Source organism: Xenopus laevis, chromosome 2S, assembly GCF_017654675.1.
Source record: "Xenopus laevis strain J_2021 chromosome 2S, Xenopus_laevis_v10.1, whole genome shotgun sequence".
NCBI classification, from domain to species: domain Eukaryota; kingdom Metazoa; phylum Chordata; class Amphibia; order Anura; family Pipidae; genus Xenopus; species Xenopus laevis.
In genome coordinates, this window is record NC_054374.1 from 45,012,341 (window position 1) to 45,037,137 (window position 24,797).

The 24,797-nt window shown below is 38.5% G+C and overlaps 1 protein-coding gene across 3 annotated transcripts; it reads right to left on the reverse strand.

Moving 5' to 3' along the window:
* Positions 1-2,282: 2,282 nt before the first annotated feature.
* Positions 2,283-24,441, reverse strand: cd53.S (CD53 molecule S homeolog). 3 transcript variants are annotated; one of them, XM_018248454.2, is made up of 9 exons: positions 24,294-24,439; positions 23,542-24,181; positions 15,015-15,096; positions 13,878-14,066; positions 10,011-10,085; positions 7,643-7,735; positions 6,716-6,817; positions 5,081-5,164; positions 2,283-2,753 (listed from the first exon to the last, which is right to left on the reverse strand). In XM_018248454.2, exons 3-9 carry the CDS (start codon positions 15,075-15,077, stop codon positions 2,682-2,684), a joined length of 678 nt encoding a protein of 225 aa, XP_018103943.1. In that variant the 5' UTR covers positions 15,078-15,096; positions 23,542-24,181; positions 24,294-24,439; the 3' UTR covers positions 2,283-2,681.
* Positions 24,442-24,797: the final 356 nt, after the last annotated feature.

Genomic DNA, 24,797 nt, shown 5'->3' on the forward strand with positions numbered 1-24,797 from the left:
GAGATTTATTGGCAGGCTGCTAAACAACGCGTTTTGGGAGTAGATCCCTTAATCATAGGAAACGCGTTAGGCATTGTTTTGCAGCCTGCCAATAAATCTCTGTCCAGATGTGCCGTCCATTTGTGGAGTTTGTTATATGGTCACAGAGGGGACACTGAGGACTGAGCACCTGGCCTGGGGAATAGTGGTGAGCTTGAGCGGCCTCTCTTCTGTTTTTTTCATTTAATTTAGATGAATTTTTCATAGCAATTCAGAGCAGTCTACTCCCTGTAGAATATGGATGTGTCTCTCCACTCTGAACTGTGGTGCAGGACCAAAGTGTATCATGCCTAAGGCTATGGGCACATGTAGGCTGAGAAACTGTTCACCTCAATCCACTCCAGTGTCTGCAGCAGCCTGTGTGCAGACACACAAAGTGAATTTTAGTGCCGATACACTTGCGTTTGCAATCTGCTAGCTGAATAGATGTAAGTGTCCCCTTTCAATATGAGATCCACATAAAAAAAGTTTACTTCAGCCCAGTGGCGAAAAAAGAACATGCTGCCACCCCCACTGGAAAAAAATTTGGAAGGGCCTCATGCAGCTCTGCTGGTCACCCCTCCCCAGCCACATGCTTGCAAAGGTAGACATGCATCAATTTAAAGAAGAAGAACTATGGGGAATTTTAATACTATAGAGGAAGGTGACCGGGGTCTGCTTCCTCTATAGTTACGTCACTGCTTCAGTCTTCATGAATTGGCAAAGATTATTCATCTCTGTAGCAGATAAGCACTTTATAACAAGGATTAGACACACAGCTTTCCAGATGCTGCACAGTTATGGATCTCAGCATCCTGACATTGATCTAGGTTGGTAATTCTTTTCAGCATCCTTAGACATACAAGGTTCAATTCTGCAATGTCCATAAACTATCCCGATCAGCAAGACCATTTCATATCAGTGTATATACATATTAAGCAGCCCACATAAGGTTTGTGACTGTGGTTTAACACATCGGAAATGCACCTTTTATGATATCTTTTAAGATGGGACTTATAAGGAAAATAAAGGTTTTCCGTGACTTCATGCTTTTACGCACAGCTTTGCAATATATAAACATTAATTAACCTTTATTTTAGTTCTGATTTAATAAATGCTTTTGATTTAAAATTTTACTGGAGTGCTGGTCCATACTGAAGGATACATACTACTATTGACCACAGCACCCACTTCGAATTGTGGAAGGAAGAGTGCAGGTACTTAAAGAACAGAAAGCTTGACTGGTGTGCTAGAAAAATGAGACGATATTTGCCTCAAGGTGGTGGCCCAAATTAGGCTTGTTTAATTGGCTGCTGCCCAGGACTACTGTATGTGAACATTTGGCATATGGGTCCAACTGCAGGCTATTTGAGAGATAACTACATTTGTGGGCAGTGAGGCTATTGACCAATATCTGACCATAAACATGCTTAGATAGAGAGAGCTAGTGTTGGCCTCATACATAAGTGGAAAGAGCTGTTGTGTTTTGTAAAATTTTTATGATTATTTGGTCACCCCATGATAAATATGCCCCTAGACTACTCCACTTATAATTCTTCTAGATCTTAAATGTGTAGGCCAAATATATAGTGAATAATGGACCCCCTATTTTAAAATATAATTATAATATCCCATATTGTAAAATAAGGATATTACAGGTCATGGAGTTCCAAGGCGATTTCTAATATCTTCAAAATGTCACGTTCGGTATACCAAAACCTAGAACAAATGCCATTGTTTCCATCACGGCTCACACTTCTGCCTATAACAGCCGCCTTTCACTTTGGAGGGAGCCCTTCCCTACTCGGATGCAGCCAAGTTTTAAAGTGAAAGAACCAAGTGAGGGTTCTAGGCAGGCAAGGGAGAGGAAAGTGTGGTTGAAGGAACAGAGAAAGAGTAGTCGTGGAACAGGCCGGGGGCAATACCAGCTAGTGCAGTAAAGAAACAAAATCCGGTAGGGTAGTCAGTAATCAAGCAAAGATTGGTTCACACAATGGACAGCAAAGGTCAAGGCCATGCAAGGAAACTCAGCCTCACGAGTAAACTTCGGGCGACTTCGGAAAGCCGAAGCGATCCAAGTGCCATGCCGCTGGTGATTTACATTCTAGCCGGTGGGAAGGCAGTTCGGGGAGATTAGTAGCCCGAAGAAGAATCGATTTGTTGCTGGGCGACTAATCTCCCATAATAGCAGCGTGTGTCTCTGCCCTTAGGTGCCACAAACATTGCATATCTGTCCTGGACTTAGAGAAAATAAACAGAACAGCTTAACATATTTTCCCTTTAATTAAACAAAGGTTGCTAGAGAAATACTTTTTTTTACATTGTTTCTTCAACTTCTCTTGAAAGGATCCCTGTATTAAATACGATATAATAAACACACCAGTTGCAGTACTAACCTTAAATCAGTAAACAGATACAGACATATATATCTACAGTATATATAAGCATTCGTTTACAAACCACCCATTCAATTTCATATAACACCCCCCCCCCCCAAGCACAATGTTTTCAATAGCAAAAAGCCTAAGCAAGATGAATTGGTCATGAATTAATGCACAAACTATACAAATTCCTTGCTGGAGCGATATGCTTCAGTATACAATGTTACATTTTGGACTAGAGTGACCAGAACACTAAAATGCTCCTTATTCTGAGCCTCAGCACTATGTACTTAGTGTGCCACTGCTTTTTGATATGTGGCAGTAAAGGGTCAACGCAAAGGACATAGCCAGCACCTGCAGTGACAAAAGAAAATGGTGTTAGTGTGTATTAACTTATTCAAAGAGAGGTTACATGAAGCAGTCATGTATTTCACAACTGCACAAAAGTATAATGTGAATTAGTTCCCTTTTAGTATGTTATAGAATGACCAATTTTCAGTAACTTTTCAGTTGGTCTTCATTTTTTATTTTCTATACAGGGATGTAACTACAGAGGAAGCAGACCCTGCAGCTGCAGGAGGCCCAGGTGGTATAGGTGCCCCAGCAGACCCTAATTCATATATGAATTCAATAAATATTGGTTGATACCGGTCAAACCCCTAGACAGATTTGGGCCTGAAAAACAATTTGCTGTGGGGCCCGCTAATATCCACTGTTTCTATAATTTTTGAATTATTGGTCTTCTTCTCTTTCCAGTTTTTAAAAGGGAGTCAGTGATCCCAGGCCAGCAAAAAATGATTGCTCTGTGAGACTACAATTGTATTGTTACTTTGTATTACTTATCCTTCTTTACAGGCCCTCTCTGCTCATACCCCAGTTCCTTCCTTCAAACCACTTTATGGTTGCTAGAGCCTGTCAAACAGATAACTGCTGAAAAATAAGCTAAATAATTAAAAAACAAATAAAAAATAAAGACCAATTGCAAACTGCCTCAGAATATTACTGCCTACACATCATACTAAGTGTGAACAACCCCTTAATGAACCAAATACAGTGTATCATTTGCCCTTTTAGCTAGGGATGCACCGAATCCACTATTTTGGATTTGGCCGAACCCCCGAATCCTTGGCGAAAGATTCGGCCGCATACCGAACCGAAGGGGAAAACATTTTTTACTTCCTTGTTTTGTGACAAAAAATCAGGCAATTTCCCTCCCCACCCCTAATTGCAAATTCGGATTCGGCTCGGCCAGGCAGAAGGATTCGGCAGAATCCTGCTGAAAAAGGCTGAATCCTGCCAAATCCCGAACCGAATCCTGGATTTGGTGCATCCCTACTTTTAGCTATGGCTATGCTGCATGTGAAGGCAGATCCATAGTATGCACATATCAGCTGGGGCCAGAAAATGGGTAGGAAGGCAGGGCAGATGGGGTGGGGGTGGGACCGGTGACATCAGGGGGGTGGGGGAAATCTGGACAGGTAGGTTTTACCTGGGCAGCCCTTCCAAACAGCCTTGCTTGAGAGTTGAGACCTCATTTTTGGTTTTAAAAGGATTGTTTACCTTTCAATCAACTTTTAGTATGATATAGATATTTATTAAGAAAACTTGCATTTGGTTTTCATTTTTTATTTATTTTTGTTTGTGTTTTTTTCAAGTATTTAGCTTTTTGTTCAGCAGCTCTCCAGTTTGAAATTTCACTAACTATCTGGTAGCTAGGGTCTTGTTTACCTTAGCAACCAGGCAGTGGATTCAATGAGAGACTGGAATATAAACAGAAAGGGGACTGCATAGAAAGATAAGGAACAAGAAGTAAAAATAAGAAAAATAAAACTGTAGCCTCAAAGATTTTTGTGTTTTGACTGCCGGAGTCAGTTATCCCCAAATGAAAGCTGGAAAGAGGCAGAAGAGGAAGGCAAATATAGCAACTGTAAACAAATAAATAATGCAGACCAAATGCAAAGCTCTAGGAAAAACATTCTATATTATTCTTAGGGGCCTATTTATTAAACCTTGAATTTTTCTGGTCACGTTTTTAAAGGGGAGAAACTCAAAATTTTAGAGCAAAAAAAACTTTGAGTTTTCTGAGCGATAATTACAAAAAATCGAATTGACACTTGATTTTGGTGCGACTTTCTGTCTTTCTAAGGGGATTCGGGTTTGGGAGGTTTTTTTCCATAAAGTGAGAAAAAATCAAGTTTTAGTAAATAATTCCCTGAAAGTTAAGTTAAAGGTGAACCACCCATATAAGGGAATTCTATGCGCATAGCATGAGGCATAGGAATACCTTCTGTTGTATGTTCTAGTAATAGTACAAATAAAAGACAAACATTGCATTGCATAAAAATGAATATACACTATAAATTAGATTGTAAGCTCTGTGGGTCAATGACCTTCAGCTTCTCTATGAATACTGTATTTTGTATATATTTGTATTTTATCATTGTATTGATTCCTGTCTTTTCTATTATTGTGTTGGTCGCATGTAAATCACTGTGTGCACAATCAGCATTATATAAATTAAAATTCTAACCCACAGGATAAATCTATATGTAAACATACAAATTTACATGCAAAAAAAGAGGTAAAGAAGGATCCATCCAAAAGAGCTTACAAACTAAAAACATGCACTGACTTCCTATACTGCTAAGGCTAAGTGTAAAAATTTAAAAAAAATCCCTTACCTCAATAACTGAAATACATATGGTTCCCACTCCAACATACAAGAAATTGTTGTCAAACCACTTTTTAAGTGCTTCTGAACAACCCTAGAAAAAAAAAAAATGTCTAAGTACTCTTTCTGGAATACATATGGAAACATGCTGTATAATAAAGCTTAATGGTCGATAAAATTTATGAAAAATAACCATGGTCTGTTAACAAATTGATACTGAGCCTCCACTATGGAGCAGCTTCTCAGTTTGACATTTTTATGCTTTATTGGATGAATGCTAGAAGATAGGTTCTTCCAGGCATCACCTTCATTTGCTTTTCTGCATTTTAATTTTTTCTTTTGTTTGACTGACTAAATTCTGTTTATAGACAGTGTATAGGCTGGAGGATCTCTAAATAACACCATAGTATGAGAAACATCCCCATATCATGATTCTTGCGTCACCATGCTTCACTGGTTTGCTTCACTGGCTTCACACTGTACTGTGGCTTGAATTCAGCGTTGGGGGGGGGGGGGGTTGAACAGTTTGAGACCCCTAGACCCATAAATAATAATCTTATTTTTATCAGTCCACAAAATGTTGCACCATTTCTCTTCAGGCCAGTTAGTGTGTTCTGGCAAATTGTAACCTCTTCAGCATGTCTTTTTCTCAACAACGGGACTTTACGGTGGCTTCTTGCTGATAGTTTGGCTTCACATAGACGTCTTCTAATTGTAACAGTATTAACAGGTAACTTTAGACCTTCTTTGATCTTCCTGGAGCTGATCATTTTTTGATTTTGATTTTTAGAGTGAAATGCACTATAACCAGCATGTTGAAACTGATTCACGGAGCACCAGGCAGCTTTAGGGCATAAAAGCTTGAGTTAATTAGTTACTTAGAAATAATCCAAACATCCTCAGTTGTGAAACAGTCCCCACTATAACCAGCATGCACAACATTTGCGGCTTCCTTTTCACAAAATGAATTACCTCACTAATTAAATTCCACACGGCTATTATTTTGAACAAGCCTCAAATAAAGGGGAACTAAACCCCCTTTAGCTAAAAGCCCCCATTCACCTTTCCACTGCCCCCCTCCCTGCTTCCTTCCTGCATAGTGTTCAAAAAGACTACATCCCCCATCCCGCAACACTGACCTAAAATTCCAGAGTAGTGCAGCGGAGCTCAGGGGTACCAAGTTCTGACACTTCAGAAAGTCGGAGAGCTCAGAAATTTACAGAAAAGAAAGAAGAGGATCTGGAAGATACCAAACTGACCGAACATGGCGCCCCTGAGCTCCGCTACTCTGCGCAACTCATCTTCAAACTCATCATCAGGCGAAGTGACGAGGCTGCCGGATCCTAGTAGTAATCAAGTTAAATCAAGCAAGTTGCTCCTGTTGCTGCTGGTGATGCTGCTCCTCCTCTGGCTGTAGCTGTGTTTGTTGCCAGACAATTATTGCTAGAGAAATGATAGGCAGTAGATTGGGGTTTCTGCCAAAAGCCATCTTTACCTCCAAACACTCTCTTTCAAACTAAAATTATTAGGTGAGGAGTTTTATTGGTTACCCAGTGTTTCCCAGCATGCCATGCAGCCTTTAACCATTTTCTGACTCAAAAGAACCTAAATCATATAATAATAATAATAATAATAATATTCTTACCACTGTGAAAACATTTCTTGAACTACAATTTGAGTTTGGGCAACAAGAATTAGGAATGTCCTTCCCCCAATCATGTGTTCCATTGATTCCACAGCATTGCAACTAGGAGAATTGTAATCAACATATTTACAAGAGTATTGTTGTTTTACTTAACACAGCCTTGTTAGATTTATATGTGTGTAATGTAATAGCACAGTTACTTAAAGGGATCTCTTGAACGGCCAGCATTATGTCCTGGCAGAAAAAAACATTTTTTTCCTTGGTTCTAATAAACTGTAAAAGTATATGAATGATATAGAATTAGTAAAATACAATGATATTGTATTATAAACATATTAATGCAAAGCCACTGCAGCACCACAGACAATTGTCCCACCACATGCACCATTGTTCGACCAATGCCCCTATCCTACACACTACTACCCCACCTCACGCACAACTGTGCCACCACATGAACCCTGCCCCATCACAAGAACCACCACTGTGCCACCACACACACCATTGCCCCACCAGACACACCACTGTGCCACCACACACATGATTCATTGTCAAACACACACCCCTGCTCCACCACCCGCCACCTCCACACCACAGGCATTACTGCCACACACGCCACTGGCCCACTTCATGTGCCACCACTGCATCACCTCACAAACCACTGCAACATCACACGCATAACCATCATACACACCACAACATGCACCACTGTCCCATCACATGCACTACTGCACCACCACATGCACCATTGCTTTAGTAGGAAGTATCCCAGTAACTTCTGCCTGGACTAAACTGTGATATTTCCATGGCAGTGATTTTTCCTTGTGGGCATGTCTTGTTATAATATTTCTTCAATAAAGACCCACCTTAAAACCATATATGGTTACATGTGTTGAAGCACTTGCAGGTACATTTGCTGAGTTTACTCACGTTTTGCTGTATCATATCCCATGCTTCACTTGAATTGCGTTTTACATTCTGTTCAAAACTGTTTGTTAACGTTTCCTTCACATAATTATCTAGCTGGAAAGAAAACACCAAATGGTAAAATGATTTTTAAAAATGGTGTTTCCATTTAATCTGATTTTCCACACATTATGCCCCTGCACACAAGCCAGTCGATGGAAACTAGCACTCACCTACAAACACTTCCTCAGCTTCATGATACACATTTTTGTTTTAATACTATGGTCCCTGAAAACCATTTACAGGTACGGGACTTGTAATCTAGAATGTTCGGGATCTGGGGTTTTCTGGATAGGGGGGCTTTTTTGTAATTTGGATCTCCATACATTAAGGGGGTATTTTAAAATTCAAATTTTTCTCATTGTTTTGAAAATAAAAATTTGATCTATCTCCCATCCACATTGTGGCTTAATTTACAAAACTAGTGCCAAACAGCCTCGAAGACAATGAATGCAAAAAAACATTTTCCAATTTTAAAAGCGACCATCAGCCACTGACGTTTACATGACTTTGACAGGTTATAGCTGTAGTATTTTTGTATTCGGATCTTAAACAGCTTTGGCGCATAATAAATCTTGAATTATCCTGAAGAATTTGTTGATAGTGGGTTGAATTCACCCGACCCTCGACTTTAACAAGGGCCCCAGTCCCTGAACTAACCACACAGCCCCACAGCATGATCTAACCTCCACCAAATTTGACACTAGGTGGCAGGTTTTTCTTCTTCCACCATGCTCAGACCAAATAACTACATTTTTGTCTCATCAGTCCAAAGCACTTTGTTCCAAAATGATTGTGGCTTGTCTAAATGAGCTTTTGCATACAACAAGCGACTCTGTTCGTGGTGTGAGTGCAGAAAGGGCTTCTTTCTCATCACCCTGCCATACAGATGTTCTCTGTGCAAATTGCGCTGAATTGTAGAACGATGTACAGATACACCATCTGCAGATGTTTTTGCAGGTCTTTGGAGGTGATCTTTGGGTTGTCTGTAACCATTCTCACAATCTGCCACATATGCCGCTCAGTGTCGGACTGAGATGCCAGGGGCCCTTCAGAAAATCTTAGGCTGAGGGGGGCCCACTTTCCAAACTATTATACCTACTCTCCTCACTAAACCTCTTTATTCTCCTAGTGTCTTTTCTCTACATACTATACTCTATTCTTCTAATATAAAGCCTCTTTGTTCCCATAAAGAAATGGGGAATGTACTTGAAATAGGCCAAATGGTTAGAAGCAAGAGGCCCACTGATACCTGGGCCCACCGGGAGTTTTCCTGGTATCCCGGTGGGCCAGTCCAACACTGATGGTGCTTCTGTATTTTTCTTGGCCTGCCAGACCTGGGGTTTACAGCAACTGTGCCTGTGGCCTTCCATTTCCTGATTACATTCCTTACAGATGGAACTGACAGTTTAAACCTCTGAGATAGCTTTTTGTAGCCTTCCCCTAAACCATGATACTGAACAATATTTGTTTTCAGATCTTTTGAGAGTTGCTTTGAGGATCCTATGCAGTCACTCTTCAGAGGAGTGTCAAACAGAAGCACAACTTGCAATTGGCCACCTTAAGTACCTTTTCTCATGATTGGACACACCTGCCTATGAAGTTCAAGGTTTCACAAGCTAATCCAACTAATTTGGTGTTGCCAGTAATCAGTATTGAGCAATTACATGCATTCAAATTAGCAAAATGACAAGGGTACCCAAATGTTTGCACAGCCAGTTTTTCACATTTGATTTAATTTCATACAACTGAATACTGCTTCACTAAAAAATCTTTGTTCAGAAAACACCCCAGTACTCAGATGTTCCTGGGAAATGAAAGACATACCACTTTTATCTTTTTTTGTTAAAAGGGGAATAATTATTATGCAAGCATGGAGGGGTTCTCAGTCTTTTTCATATGACTGTAAATGTATTACTACAGAGAAAAGGAAATCGTTTTTAATGTTATGAATACAATTCTAATGATTTGTTTAAAAAGAAGTCTAAGTGAGACAGCGTTTCCGCAAGATCTGAACTTTCTGGAACGACGGGTTTCCGGATAAGTGATCACAAACTATATTGCTAATGAATATATTAAAATCACTGTTAGAAAACATTGCAAAATGAAATGAAAACATTTATACATGCAAATAACTATTTATATATAAATTATGAGAAGCCCATTTACAAAGAAAATGTCAAGTGACAGTCTGATAAATCTATATAGCCATCTTCAACAATTAAACCTCTACAAAGTTATAACTTCCAATTTTTCAAGGCTTCTATTTTTGTGTACAATACATTACAGGACATTTTACTTATAAATATGTTAATCAGTAGTACAAACTTACCTGCTTTTCATAAACATACAGAAAGATTGCCATTATGACTTCAGCCAAGAGGATCAGCAGTAGCAAAATGAAAAACTAGAAAACAAAGGCATACATGTATATTAAACACTTTGTTGTATAACTAAACTACAGGATTGACACCAAAGCTAAATTATATGATATAAAAGAGTCAAGTGGCACGGAATATTTGAAAGTGAGCAAACTCCCCATTGAAATGTTTCACTGGATTTGGACGCTGATTGGATGCAAATCGGAAGTGTAAAAGTTTGTGTATGTTTTATGCAGGTATCTGCACTAGTCATCCTCCGAGACGACAGTCTTAACTTCTTGTTTCTTGTGTAGGTTCTGTATCTGACCTCCACCACCATTTTATTAACCCACAGCAGTAATATTAATACTCCCTGATCAGAAAAAGAGGGTGAGATATTAATCAAAGAGAAAATAAAATCCTCAAATTGATTTTCAGATGTCCACGATGAAATACAGGACACAATTACAGATATGGGACCTGTTATCCAGAATGCTTGGGACCTGTGGTTTTCCAGATAATGGATCTTTACATAATTTGAATCTTCATACCTTAAGTCTACTATAAAATCACGTCATCATTAAATAAACCCAATAAACTGGTTTTGCTTCCAATAAGGATTAATTCTATCTTAATTTTGGATCAAATACAAGGTACTGTTTTATTACTACAGAGTAAAAGGAAACCATTTTGAAAAATCTGGATTGTTTGATTATGATGGAGTCTTTGGGAGATGGCCTTTCCGTAATTTGGAACTTTGTGGATAATGAGTTTCCAGATAACGGATCCCATACCTGTACTATGCTGTATATATACCCCTACTTGGTCCTACAAACCTCCAAACCAAAAAGTTATACTGAGTATTATTTCCAGATATGCAGTATTGTCAAATGGTAGTTTAAAAGACTGAAACATCCCACGCCTGCTCATGCTACTGATATAAACATATTGCTAGTTTAGTGCAATTCCTTCATCCAACAAAAACACTTTTATTTAATATGAGTCAGCCCCTGGAATTTACCCATTAAAAAAAAACTCTTCCTATATTACAAATTAGTCTAGAGATGCTTGCATGCATTGTTGCTTTATTGATTGTATATACTGTTCATTGCTTATTAAATGAAATGAAGTCATAAGCAATGAAAGTGCTTAAAGGCTTCATGAATATGCAGCAGCAGTTAATATAATGAAAGAGGAGCAAGGAGTCCCCTTGGGTCTCACCTGGTTTAAAAGCACAACTCATATAAGGAAATGTAATAAAATAAATTAAGGGAACATTTTTACAATGGTTCCTCTGTGCAAAAATTGTACCTGTACACTGATGTTTTACTGTATAGCTTTAGAAATGACATTTTGTGACCCCGTGTGTCCTGTGCATGTACCAATTGCAAGAGAAGCAGGTTCTGTGCTGGATTTAGCAGCCAGTATCTGGTGGCTGGTTGGGGCCATTTTTTTTAATTTTTTTTTTAATTTACCATATAGGCAATATGTGTGCTGCCAGCCTGCCACCATAAAGCTGCTGCACAAGGCCAGGGATGCCTATATAATAGAAATAGCCCTGAGTATATTATATATAGGGAAATTCCTGAATTAAAGGGAATTACAAGGAAAACAAAAACATTGTATCCTAAGCTCTCAAGATAAATCGGTGGTCCTGGATCTTGGGAGGAGTGAGCCAGGCCTTGGTACTGTCCATTTCATTTCCAAAGTCAATTTGATGCTTTTCTTTCTCCTACACTCTTCATATGCAACTTCCCCACCCATTTGTACAGGAAATTTACATTATTTATAGATTCTGACATGTCACACAATAACATTCAGCATACAGAAGTTCCTGTTACCTGCTAGATCTCATACATAGCATATAGTATGCACTTTCGTCTTCCTAGCATTCACAGCAGCTGTTTGTAACTATGATTATTTCATTTCTAAATTAGAGGGTTACCCTAGCCTATTGCCAATGTGCTCCATTCTTCCTTCCAGTCATGGTCAAGTCTTCATTCAGTTCTGCTCAAGTTTATGACAGGTCTCTAGTGTAGCTAAGGTATCACTTATTCAGCTGGAAAGTCTATAGGTTTACAAGTCACCTTTCTTGCTCCTTTGTGATATGCTGAGCTTGTACCAATCCATTAAACAGGAAGGAGATAACATAAGAAGAGAGAAGGCTCACCCAAATGTTGCTTAGTGAGATTTGCCAAAGGTTACAAGACTGTAGTCCAGATGCAGACAACTCAGTAGACCTCTTGTTCTAAATCTGTCCTTCTGTTTTAGGGTGGTGGCAGACGAAGCTACTGGGGGGAGATTAGTCACCTAGCAACAAATCGCCTCTTCTTCAGGCAACTAATCTCCCCTAAATGCCTTCCTGCTGGCTAGACAACTTTGAGCGACTTTGGAAAACTAATCATTCCGAGTGCCACCCCCCCCTCCGGCAATTTACATTCTAGACGGCGGGAAGGCATTTAGGGTAGATTAGTCGCCTGAAGAAGAGGCGATTTGTCTCTGGGTGACTAATCTCCCCCAGTGGGGTAGGTATGGGATAGGTAGTGGATGGGAGAAGGGCTGCCTTCATACCTCCCCCTGCCTGCCCTTTATGCAGACAATATATAAATGCAGAAATGCAGGTCCTTGTAGTTTAGGCAGTTTGGGGCAGAGTGCAAACTGCAGGATTCAGTAGAGGAAGCAGACTCCTCGGCCGGGCCTGGGGTACAGGAATCCTAGCAGGTGTCTGCTTGCTTGGTAGTTGCCTTCAATTTCATGCAGATGGGGGTTGTGGTATCGTGTGGCAAAAACCCCGCAAGCAGGTGAATGGACCAGTGCAACAGAACTGGGTCCCACGGAAGGAAAGGAGAAGTAAAAATGAATATGGCTAAAAATGCCATATTTTATATACTGAACTTAATGTACCAGCCTAAAGTTTCAGTTTCTCAATAGCAGCAATGATCCAGGACTTCAAACTTGTCACAGGGGGTCACCATCTTGGAAAGTGTCTGCGTCACTCACATGCTCAGTGGGCTCTGAGCAGTTGTTGAGAAGCTAAGTTTAGAGGTCGTCCGTCGCAAATTATCAAGCAGAAAATAAGGTTGGCCTGTAATAAAAGCTGATGCTACAGGGCTGATTATTACATTCTGATGGTAGTTGCATTGGTTTCAGTGCTACCATGTAGTAATTATCTGTATTAATTACTAATTAGCCTACTATTGTGACGTTTATATTCTATGTGTACTGTATATTGTGAGTCGGTTCATAAGCACAGTAAGTGACAGTAGCACAGAGCATGTGCAGTGAATCAGCAGAAAAGAAGATGGGAGCTACCGGGGCATCTTTGGAGGCACAGATCTTCCGTGGTAAAAGGGTTGCCTTGGGCTGGTACAGAAGCCCAAAACATAATGCACAACATTTCTAGCCTACTTCTTTCGTTGGGCTTTTGTTTTCCTTTAATGCAATTTCTGTGTGTGTGTGTGTGACCCAATTACTGGCAGACTGACCCAGTACCGGCCAAGTCACACCCCTACCCACATACACACAAAATCACAGAAGGGGATCTTTTTTTCACACGCCAAAGTTACTCTGGCAGTCCTGGCAGACTACATGGTGCTTTGCATCTTTCATGTGACTATTAAATGATCCCTGTTTGTGTATGTTTGTTTGTATGTTTGTGTAGCTATGGGGACCAGTGATGAAGGCAGCAGGTTTAGAATGAACAATATGTTTGCCAAGGTGTACAAAATATTAAAAGGCATACTAGTATCATGATTAAATTAAGGTGACACAAAAGAGCCCATTTTGTAAAGTAGGGTACAATCTCTGTAAAATAGCACACCACAATAAACATTACTTACAGTAAGAAGAAGACATTTATTTTCTTTAATTGCTCCCATGCATCCTAGAAACCCAAACACCATAATGATGATGCCAATTGCGATTAAGACATTGCCAACAGTAAGCGAGGGATTATTTGGAAGTAGGTCTCTGTAGATGTTGTTTACCACAAAGTATATGCCGATGGCTATTATGGAGCATCCGGTCACCTGTAAATTATAAAAATAAATTTTTTACTTCTTGAAAATAACCCATAAAAAGTTTTGATATATTGAAATGAAGTTTTGGTTTCATAAACACCAGGTGTACTGCTGAATAGAGCCTTCCGTAGGCTGCCAGTCCACATAGAGACTACCAAACAGCCAATCACAGCACTTATTTGATACCAACATTGGCTTTTTTCATGCTTGAGTTGCTCCCTAACTCCTTGTACATTTGAATGTGGCTCACAGGTAAAATAGGTTGAGGACCCCCTGGCCTAGAAGGTTCTAGCTGAGGGGAAGATCCTGAAATGGTGTAAGATGGAGCCATATTTAGCTTCAAGAATATAAGCCTCCCTAAGTAGAGACCAGTGGGTGCAGCGTGGGTATCCTCGCCATTTCTTGGAACTAGCAACAAGCCCCACCAAGTAGAGTGGAGTGAAGGAGAGGAGGGTGAAGGAGAGGGTCGGGAACATGGACTAGGGGTTGGCAGTAGACACTTAATAGGTACCTGCCAAAAGGTGCCTCTTCTGCCTACCCTTAGTTCTGGTCCTTTTCTGGAAAAAATACCAGCCTTCTGATATTTATATGTTAATTTAATCCTAAAAATAACATTGGCATCAAGTCATAGCAGAACCCCTAGGTCATGGCAGTGGTCTCCATGCTGCTAACCTGGGCTTGTAAATGTAGAAGTCTGAAAAGGCATCAGCAGACCTTATATTCTGTTTAGGAACCTGAACTGAAATCAGGTGCCCTTGCGCAATGGTTGAGATGCACCCCCTGTTAGGCCCCTTATTGCACGCAACTGGATGATTCGTTTCAGTAGCTATAGTCAGAGAGCTTGTAGTTCTGCTTTCTGTTCTTGTACATAGAGTGCAACAGAAAAGACACGTCACCACAGAAAAAAGTAAACATTTTCCCATAATTTCTCATTCAGCAAATGTATGAATCACTTACCCAGAATAAAAAATTGAAGGCAAACATTGAATATTTGAGAATGCTCACAAAATTACTGCCCATTGTGGATGATTTTCAATTCCTGGAAAACATCAACATTAAAATTGGTTTAGAAATGGCTTTACATTTAATTTATGTTTGTATCAATGTAAAACATATTGAAATAGCTATCATTGCAGTGGGGGTCTCTACATTTGTGTCTGTTCATATCCATGCAAGCTGCCATGATTGCTTCTATCGGGTAACCTCATTCACAGACTCAAATGACATATGCTTTCCAAAGTCTCAGGATGATAATGCTACATCAATATGGCATCCCTCCAACATAAGAATACCCATAATGAGAATCACTTTCGGATCACGTTGTGGATAGCTAAAATTGGCCTAATTATAGCACAAATAGGGGGCCATCCATTAAAGGTACTTGAGTCCAAAGACACACTTTGGGCAAGATTCAGTTCCGTGACAAAAAGGTTTATCACATGAAAACTCATGTATATGATTCAGTTTGAGATGCAATTCAATTGAGAGTAATGCATCTCCCCAGATGAAAACTGTATGGGGAAAAACTGAATTAGGATAACCGTTTTTGCTCCTCGAATTGAATCTCATCCATGAGTTTTCACGTGATAAACCATGAGATCATTTTTTCTTACTGAATTGAATCTGGTATTTTGTGTGTATTCCCCCCCCCGCTCTCCCACTTTGTAGAAAAGGGGTCGATGGAGCGGCTGTGCCTTTTATTCTCAACTCATTTCATTATCTTGCTTTGTGCTTTGCCTCCAAATACCACTGACTAAGCACATGCCATTTTGTACAGTATTACAGTACAAGTGTAGGATCTATTATCTGAAATGCTTGGGACCTGGGGCTTTCCAGAAATTAGTTTTTTTCTGTAATTTTGCTTACTGTACCTTGTCTGCTAAAATCATTTAAACCCAATAGGACTGCTTTGCCATCAATATGGCTTCATGCAGCTTAGTTACTATTAAATGGGTTATTAACTTTTAGTATGTTATATAATGTCTTATATTTAGCAACTTTTCAGTTGGTCTCAATTGTTGTTTATAGTTTTTGAATAATTTGTCTTTTTCTTCTTTGAAGTTGTCAGATGGGGTCACCAAGACTGCAGTTTGGGGCAGATTTATCAAGGGTCAAATTTCAAAGATAAAAATACTTTGAAATTTGACCATCGAATTAAAATACTTCGACTTCAAATATCGAATTCGACGTTTTTTCAGCAAATTTGGGTATCCTGCGGTCAAAGTAAAATTGTTTGATGGAACCAATAAATCCTTTGAATCGAATGATCCGAAGGATTTCATCGATCAACCGAACGATTTTTCTTCGAAAAAAGCTTAGAAAACTGCTCTAGAAGGTCCCCATAGGCTAACATAGCACTTCGGCAGGTTTAATTTGGCAAAGTATTGAATTCAAAGTTTTTTCAAAGAGCCAGTACTTCGATTATCGAATGGTCGCATATTCAAACTATTTTACTTCGAATCGAAGTCGTAGTATCCTATTCGATGGTCGAAGTATCGAATTCACTTCGACCCTTGATAAATCTGCCCCTTAATTATTTGGTTGTTATTACTCATCTTTCTATCCAGGCTCTAGCCTATTCATCTACCAGTCTCTCATTCAAATCACTGGTAAACAGGACCCTAGCACTCAGATAGCTGCTTAAATAAAAGCTAAATTTTTAAAAAACAAATAAAATGAAAACCAGTTGCAAATAGCCTTAGACTATGAATATCTACATCATGCTAAAAATTGCATTACTACCCCTTTAAGTACAAGATTTAGTTTTATTGTTACAGAGGAAAAGGAAATCATTTTGAAAAATGAAAGATATCTACTACTATCTTCTACTATCACATCTCTGCCCCTCAGTTTAACCATTTTCTCCTTTTGACTGTGGGAATTTCCTGCAAGACTTCAGCTGCCTGACTCATAGAGTACATAGTACAAGGCTGCCCCAACAGAAACTTTCCACCAATAAGAACAAAGTACATGACCTATATATACATATCCAGTGGTCAGTTTAAAATAAAATGATCTCAGGGTCAAGCCACAATGCTGGGGCTGGCCTATAAATGTGATTAAGCAGAACTAAACAACAATAAACTAAAATCCACTAAGAACACTAAAACCTTTTTTGATAGATTGTTTTGATAGATGTTTGATAGATGCCCTTGCCTTTGCTTCACTTGGCTTTGAGGTTTTCATTCATTGTTTGTTTACGTAAAACATAGATTATCTGGCATGAGCACGTTAGTACAGACTAATCCTTTGGTTTACCATGACTTTTATAATAAGGTAGTTGCTAGACCGCATATAAAACAAGGGACATGTCTCAACACTTGTACCCACTTTGCTGAAACACTCCTAAAAACAAAAGTACCTGACACTTATGATGCAGGGACAACTGTTGCAAACGGCAGCACTTACAGTGCCTATAAAGTACCCATCCATTTCTGTAAGCTCTGTGTGGCAGGGACCTCCTTCTTGTTTTTTTTATAAAACATAGCACATAATCTTCAATGTAACCATGGATGTATTATTGTATTAACCTTTAACCGTTGTTCCACTGTGCACTAGCAGTGCAATATAAATAAAAAAATATTTACAGGTTTAGGATCTATTATCCGGAAACCCAATAGAAAGTTCCAAATTATGGGAAGGCCATTTCCCACAGAGCCCATTTTAATAAGATAAATTATGTTTTTTAAATGATTTCCTTTTTTTTCTGTAATAATGAACAGTACCTTGTGCTTGACCTCAGCTAAGATATAATTATTCCTTATTGAAGGCAGAACAATCCTGTTGGGTTTATTAATGTTTAAATTACTTTTTTAGTAGACTTAAGGTATAGAGATCCAAATTACAGAAAGACCCCCTTATCTGGAAACCCCAGGTTCCGAGCATTCTGGATAACAGGTCCCATACCTGTACCTAGATATTTAAAAATAATGCACCATAGTTGTTGTCTGCTGGAAACGTCAGCTTCCTGGAACACAATTAAAAAACAAAGTAAGCAAGTAATTTTCTCACTGCCCACTCGGCAATGACACTGCTATAATTTTAAGCTAATGTAAACGGTATAGAGTATCGCTGTTTTTCTAGATACCTCCTTGTTTCCTTAGCTATATGCTAATAAATTCGCGAAACGCTCACGAAAATTCGTCTGAAATTTTTCGCGAATTTTTAATCTAGAGGCAATGAAATAACAGACAAGAAGATTACTTTACTCCCAATGACCCATAACATATCATCAGCAGGCATTATTTACTGAGTACCTATTAAAAGGAAACATCTAATTTGTTTCTATGTATTTAAACTTTATTATTATTATACTATCCCATGAGTGTTTTTCCTCTCCAGAAATGTATTTATATGTATAATCAAGTTTTTCAACTGCAAATGTTCGATTGAATCTAAATTGTACCCAGATTCTGAATTTGCATTATATTTTTACATTACATTTTTTATATTCTGTGAATGGCATTATGCATAATATGAGACATGGTTAATATAAGTGCCTGTATGCTGAATGTAAGATTTAAGCAATTTTCTTTTCTTTACTTCCTGCTAAGGTTTTGCTAGAGTGAAGCCTTAGAAGGCAAACAACTGAAAGTGTCACGTTCGGCACCCTATATCCAGAACCCAAGCTAAGCTCCCTGGTCTCGGCTCTCACTTCTGCCTATAACTGCCGCCTTTCACCTCGGGAGGAGCCCTTGACTAATCGGATGCCGCCAGGTCTTAATTGAGAGAGGAGCTAAGCTAACAGTACTGGGCGAGCTAAGGGGCACGATCGTCTCACCAGGATACTGGAAGGAAGAAACCACCAGGAACAGGCAGGCCGGGCCAGCACAAGCAGAGAATCGCCAGACAGGCCAGATTCAGGGTTGGAGAGCGTAGAATAGTCAGTGGACATGCAAATGGTCAGGATTAGAGAGTTCAGAGTAGTAACAAACAGGCAGGATCAGGATTACAGAAGTCGGAGTAATCAAGCAGGCAAAGGTCATGATTGGAGAGATCAGGATAGTCAGGCAAAGCAAGGGTCAATACACTGAAGATCAAACAGACAGGATTCAATATACTAAAGCACCAGGAACAACAAATTGAACCTAACAACAGGCAATCTCAAATACACTGAATTCCCCTTTTAAACCTTTTGAATTTCGCACCATTGCGCGTGACGTCATCACGCCGGCGCATTAACCAGGAAGCGCGCTGGCGCACGCGCCATAGGGGGACAGAACACTAAAGAGAGAGAAGCTGCGCAGCGGGCGTCCGCGTCGAAGGAGCGGCGGTGGACCCTGCTGCCCACTAGACCACCAGGGTAAGTCCTGACAGACAGTTCCCAGTACTATACTGGTAAATCTGTGTCTGTATATTGTTTCATGTTAAACTGCAAATGTTATTACTTGTGGTGCAAAATTATTATCTTACTTTGTCTCATATTGCCCCAAAAAGTATAAACCAGAAACAGCAAAGTCAGCAATTTTGAACTGTTACTACTTCTATAGTATGTTTTATAAATATGGGGCCAAGTAAAAGTCTAGCAATCCAAACCAACCAAGATATGTGACCAGCAAATTCTGCCTGCTGATCAGTTGATTTATTGGACTTAACTGCAGATATAACAAGTTTTATTGTATTTACCCATATCTCTTATCTGCAAGACAGGTCAAGCCAAACTGTGCAGATCTGCTCTTCTGATTATGCTCTTAATATATAGCAGCACACTTGAGTTTATATACCCAAATCTGATTCTATTCAGCTAAATTATATCTGACCATATTTTATGGCTAGGATATCTCTCCCTTCTGTGTTGATATCTAAAAGTTTTCTACAGAGATCTTTAGGCCACCCATACAAATTCAAAACAAAGATTCAAATGATGAGAATCGCTTTTGACTGTTATTACAACTTTCTCTACCCCCTAGTCTATTTTCATTTTTTAAGGGAGTGACAGTGTTGTTATGTGTCTTGTCCTACAGATATAGGTTTTTCTACTTCCTTTCTGACTACTTGTGTTTGGCAGTTGCAGATTCTAGTTCCTCTGAGCATGCACAGTACACTCATAACCTTACTGGTTGGAGGAACAATACCTAGCAGGCACCAAAAAGAGAGAACAATCTCGCCAGATGCTCATTCCGGTATGAATCCTGCAAAAAGAAATTTCGTCTGGAGTGCATCAGTGCAATCATTTTTACCATTAAAGAACAATAAAATGTTTCCACATATGCTATTCTTTATTGTCCAAAGGAGGAATCTTGGGATCAACTACAAATTTACAAGCCAAAATTCTAATTTAACGTTTGTGAGTATATTCAACCACCAGACACACTGCCAGCTGGCGTGTGGGTATCTCCTGTGCATTCAAGTTTTCCCTTTCATAAACACAGTGCACTTATTTGATGGTGTCAAAGTATGTTTGAAATTCATTCACTTGCACATTAAACCTTGGGTAGATATTACAGCACTAAGAGCCAAACTAAGAGCATATCGTCAATATAGCGACCAAAATAGACAATATATGTTTTATGTTTAAATCATTGAAGATAATCATGTCCTCCCACCAGCTAAGATATAAATTGGCAAAGGAGGGGACAACTTTTGCCCCCATTTCTGTGCCACAGCATTGGAGGTAGTATTGTCGATTAAAGAGAAAATAGTTATGTGTCAACAGAAAAGAAATAGATTCAAGAATAAATGTTATAGTATTATTGTCATAGGAGCTATAGCGACAAAGATGATATCTAATCGCAGTAAGACCGAGATTATGAGGTATACAGCCACTAGAGTGGCACGACATTTTGCTAGATGTGCAAATAAGTCCCTTGATTGTTTTTCAGTGATTGGAATAGAACAAATTTCAGCACATATTAGAGGTGGAAATACTACACACAGACTTCTTAAACAAGAAGCAAAATTGATTTTTTTTATCTAGGAACAAGACAAGCTACAGGAATGAATTTCGACTATAATGTATCTTGCTTTGTCTAACAATCTTCTGAGTGCTCAAAGAAACTTGTTCTTGAAATGTCTCTAGTCTTCTTCAGCATAGTTCTTCAATACATTTCTAATCTCTTACTGTGAATATGTTTGGACTTTAATGTAATTTCATCTGTCCGGAAGTTTTTTCAAATATTGTCAAATTCTTTTTCAACATTCTACTTCTAAAGTAATACGATTTGAAATTGTCATCTTAGCTATAATACTGTATAATGTATAAACTTTATTATGATAATGTATAATGTATTAACTTATTGCAAAAAGTTTAATCCCATGGAATTAATACACGTCTTCTTTCTGTAATGTGTAAAAATTCTCTTATATATATAGTTTTTTACCTGTATATTTGATATTTACTTTTCTTCCTTGGATAAACCAATCACTTATTTACTAAGCATTCTGATTTGCTATCCCAAACACTTCTCTGATGGTGCATTTTCATTTAAATATCACTGGTTGTACAGAATTTCCCTAGCATATGACTAAGTGCCCCTGAGGCACAAAATGCCTAAGGCCACCCTCTGAGATGTTCCTTTTTGCGTAATAAAACTTTTAATTTGCATCTATTTTGGAGTGAAGTCCGGTCTTTGTGCCAGCTTACCATTGAATTCTAAATGATAAAAGGCTGTTTGTAGCCTGAAACTTCACTTATCCTGGTCCTGCCAAGTGTTCCAAATAAAGGCATTTTTATTCTACAACATTTGTGGTGCTGTACTTCAAGAATTCTACATTATAAGAGAGGACAGTGGCCATTAACGTTATGTGCACCAGGGTTTTCTGATATAAGGAGTAGAGGAGCTGATTCTGCCAACTAAGTAAGTTAATACAACATCCATCAAGGTGGTAGCTCCAGGGTTCCAACACTGCCCTGTGGCAACAGGATTACTTTAATTCATTATCTCTATACCCTGGGAATGTGCCTGCCATTAGTCATTTATCCAGTATTCATACTGCAATAAATGTGTAATATTAAAGCATTCAGTGTAACAGAGCTACTTCTCTTCATTACACCACTAGACAACCTTTGAAAAAGCATCAGTCAGACCTCAAGGAAAATCAATCAATACAAAAAGGGTGAAATCCTTCAAAATGATTAAAAATCCCCTTGGAGTTGCAGACATTAAAGAAATTTCCAATTTTTCTCAAATGTTATTCTCTTTTTAACGTAATTTCCAATTTCTACTAAAAAAATAAATCAATTGACATTTCTGGGGAATTTTCATTATTTCTATTGTACTGTGCAGGAAAAGGGAAATTACTTAGAATGAAAATAGGAAGCACTTAAAGCACATGCGGTGTATAGGCTAATAATAATATATTGTCTGCATCAAAATTACTTGTTTTGCTGTTTATTGTTATTTGTTAATATGTGTGTGTGGGAGCTGCCATACCCCATACAAAAGACATCTTTCATTTGTTCCAGTAAAACAGTGGCCTTAGCTTTTTTTAAAAATTGTGTATGCTTGTTATTGCGAAAGTGTTTGCACTGTTGCTTCCTTCCATGAAGCGTGTTACTAGTTGCAAAAGGATGAAACTGCCAAGAAGGGCAGCTGTTAATATGTTCAGCCAGCATTTTGCTTTCCACTTACAGTCAGTGCTATTACAATAAATTTTTCATGCAAAGCAATTGGCTACCTATGGGTTTTCCAATACCTTATAGGCATGGGGCACAGAGTGTTGAGGCTGATGTGTAACAAGATACAAACTCACAAGCCCCCTGGGTAAAGTTTAGTGGCAACCACTAAGCCACTGCTTCTCATTTAAATTCAATATTATCACCTCTGTCAATACGGGAATACTGGCGTGGCAACAATGAATTGACTAACAATGAGCATTTACTGCAGAATATATTTTAGATATATAATATAATATATATTAGATATAAATATTAAATGTCCGGCATTCTATAGCAATATATTACTGACAGCGGCATGGCGGGTAATGGTACATTGAGCACATTTGGGTTCATTAAATGAGGCATTGTTAAGTATCCCAAAAACGTGGAGCCAAAGCAATTCTCCTCCTCTTCAACCTGCATGGCAATAAATTGGATATTTTAAGCTAATGATTGCCTGACAAGCACTTCCCATCAAATCAACTTTCTTAGCTTCGTTGCTGTGTTTTAGGAATGCTTAAAAACATTGTACTCGAATACCCAAAATCAAGGGGTGTCCAAAATAGGCCCCACTAAAAATAATGTCAACCACCTGAATGTGCAAGCACTTATTAGGCAGTTCTATAGTGATTGGTGTACTGTACAGCTGGCTACTGACAAAGGCGTCTGCTGAAATATGCTGAAATATATTATTATTTAAAGTTGAATCTCAGGTTTAAAACTAATGCAGCAATATTAAACTTTTGTTATTTTCTTGAGAATCTAAGCAGTGGAGCGGAACAAAAGTTATATCTATATTAAATAAAAAATGTTATACTACTTTTTGGCTAGTACTGTATATTTACCATTATAGTGCAGACTAAATGATATATATAACTATGATCATACCTGGTTGAATACTTTTAATCCTAGAGAAGGCTTTCAGGCGTTTGCAGTTCAGGCGACAGAGAGAGGTCTCTGCTTTGCTGAAGAGGAAGTCGCTACTAAAGAGCCTTTTTTTTCTAAATCTGCATCACTTTTTTCTGGGTGATGATATTACGTCAGTGATGTCTGGGTGGGTCTAGCAACATTTTCCATAACAACATTATCTTTGAGCTTGCTAAACACAAGCAAGATTTAAATCTTCAGTTATTTCTCTACCATAAACTAAACTAGGATTATAAATTGCAGGCAGATAATTCAGTCTTGGTGGGGCATGTGATACTATCCATTTCAAATATTCTTAGCTTTTATTATGAAGAAACGGTGTAAGCTCACAGACCAAGGATAACCATTGCTTTTAGTGGGCTTCACAAAGTGGAAAGTGTTGTAACTTTTATGAATAGAGGAATGGAGGCTTTTACATATGGAATTAATGCTAGAGACTTTATATAAACTAGTGCTTTACTGTCTTTTGCCTAGTTTTTCGGGTGTTGTGTTACATTTCTTCCTTTGAAAGGTTCGTGAAGATGGTGATCAACTGTTGGATACAGTGTAGCAATATCATTACACTGAAATTCACTGCGAAAACATGGACACATTCCGTTTCCTGAAAGAAAACCAATTGATGTTGAAAATGTCACTGAATGTCAAATTCATGTTAAAGTCATGTGAAAACTCTATAAAAGAGGATCTGCTCCCTACAGCTGAACTATACTTACATTCTGCTGGACTACAAATTCCAGAATACTCCAACATTTTATCAAGGGTTGAACATGCAGAGAAGTATAGTCCTGCACCACCAGAGTTGTTTTTCTAGAGCAGCATCACTCAACAAATCTTTTCTCCAGCTCTCCAAGACCCGTGGTCCAATGAATACAACAGAGTATTCCAATGCAAATTGCACTTAAACTGTGTAGAAAATAAACCACTAATTAACTGTATCTGGATTTTAAAATTCATATGTTCGAGAAACAATAAATAATTGAGAAACAGGTCAAAATGGTTAACAATATTGGTTTACTGTTCATGTAAAAGTCAATGTTATTTATTTCGAATATGAAACTTGTTAACTTGTTTTATTGTAAAATTTCAATAAAAAGAATTTGAAAAGAAAAAAAAGAAAATAAACAATAATATGATTTTATTTTTGATGCAATGGAATATAGCCCCAATGAAGCCCCAACCCGAACCAGGTGAGAGTCCTAACAAGGTCCCTGTGGCAG

Bases quoted from the DNA above. Each gene is read 5' to 3' on its own strand.
- cd53.S (XM_018248454.2), bottom strand. From the start codon at position 15,077: ATGGGCAGTAATTTTGTGAGCATTCTCAAATATTCAATGTTTGCCTTC. The intron at 10,086-13,877 runs GTAAGTAATGTT...TTTGTTTTCTAG, and splicing joins ATAAATGTCTTCTTCTTACT to TTTTTCATTTTGCTACTGCT. The intron at 6,818-7,642 runs GTGAGTAAACTC...CAATTCTCCTAG, and splicing joins GGGATATGATACAGCAAAAC to TTGCAATGCTGTGGAATCAA.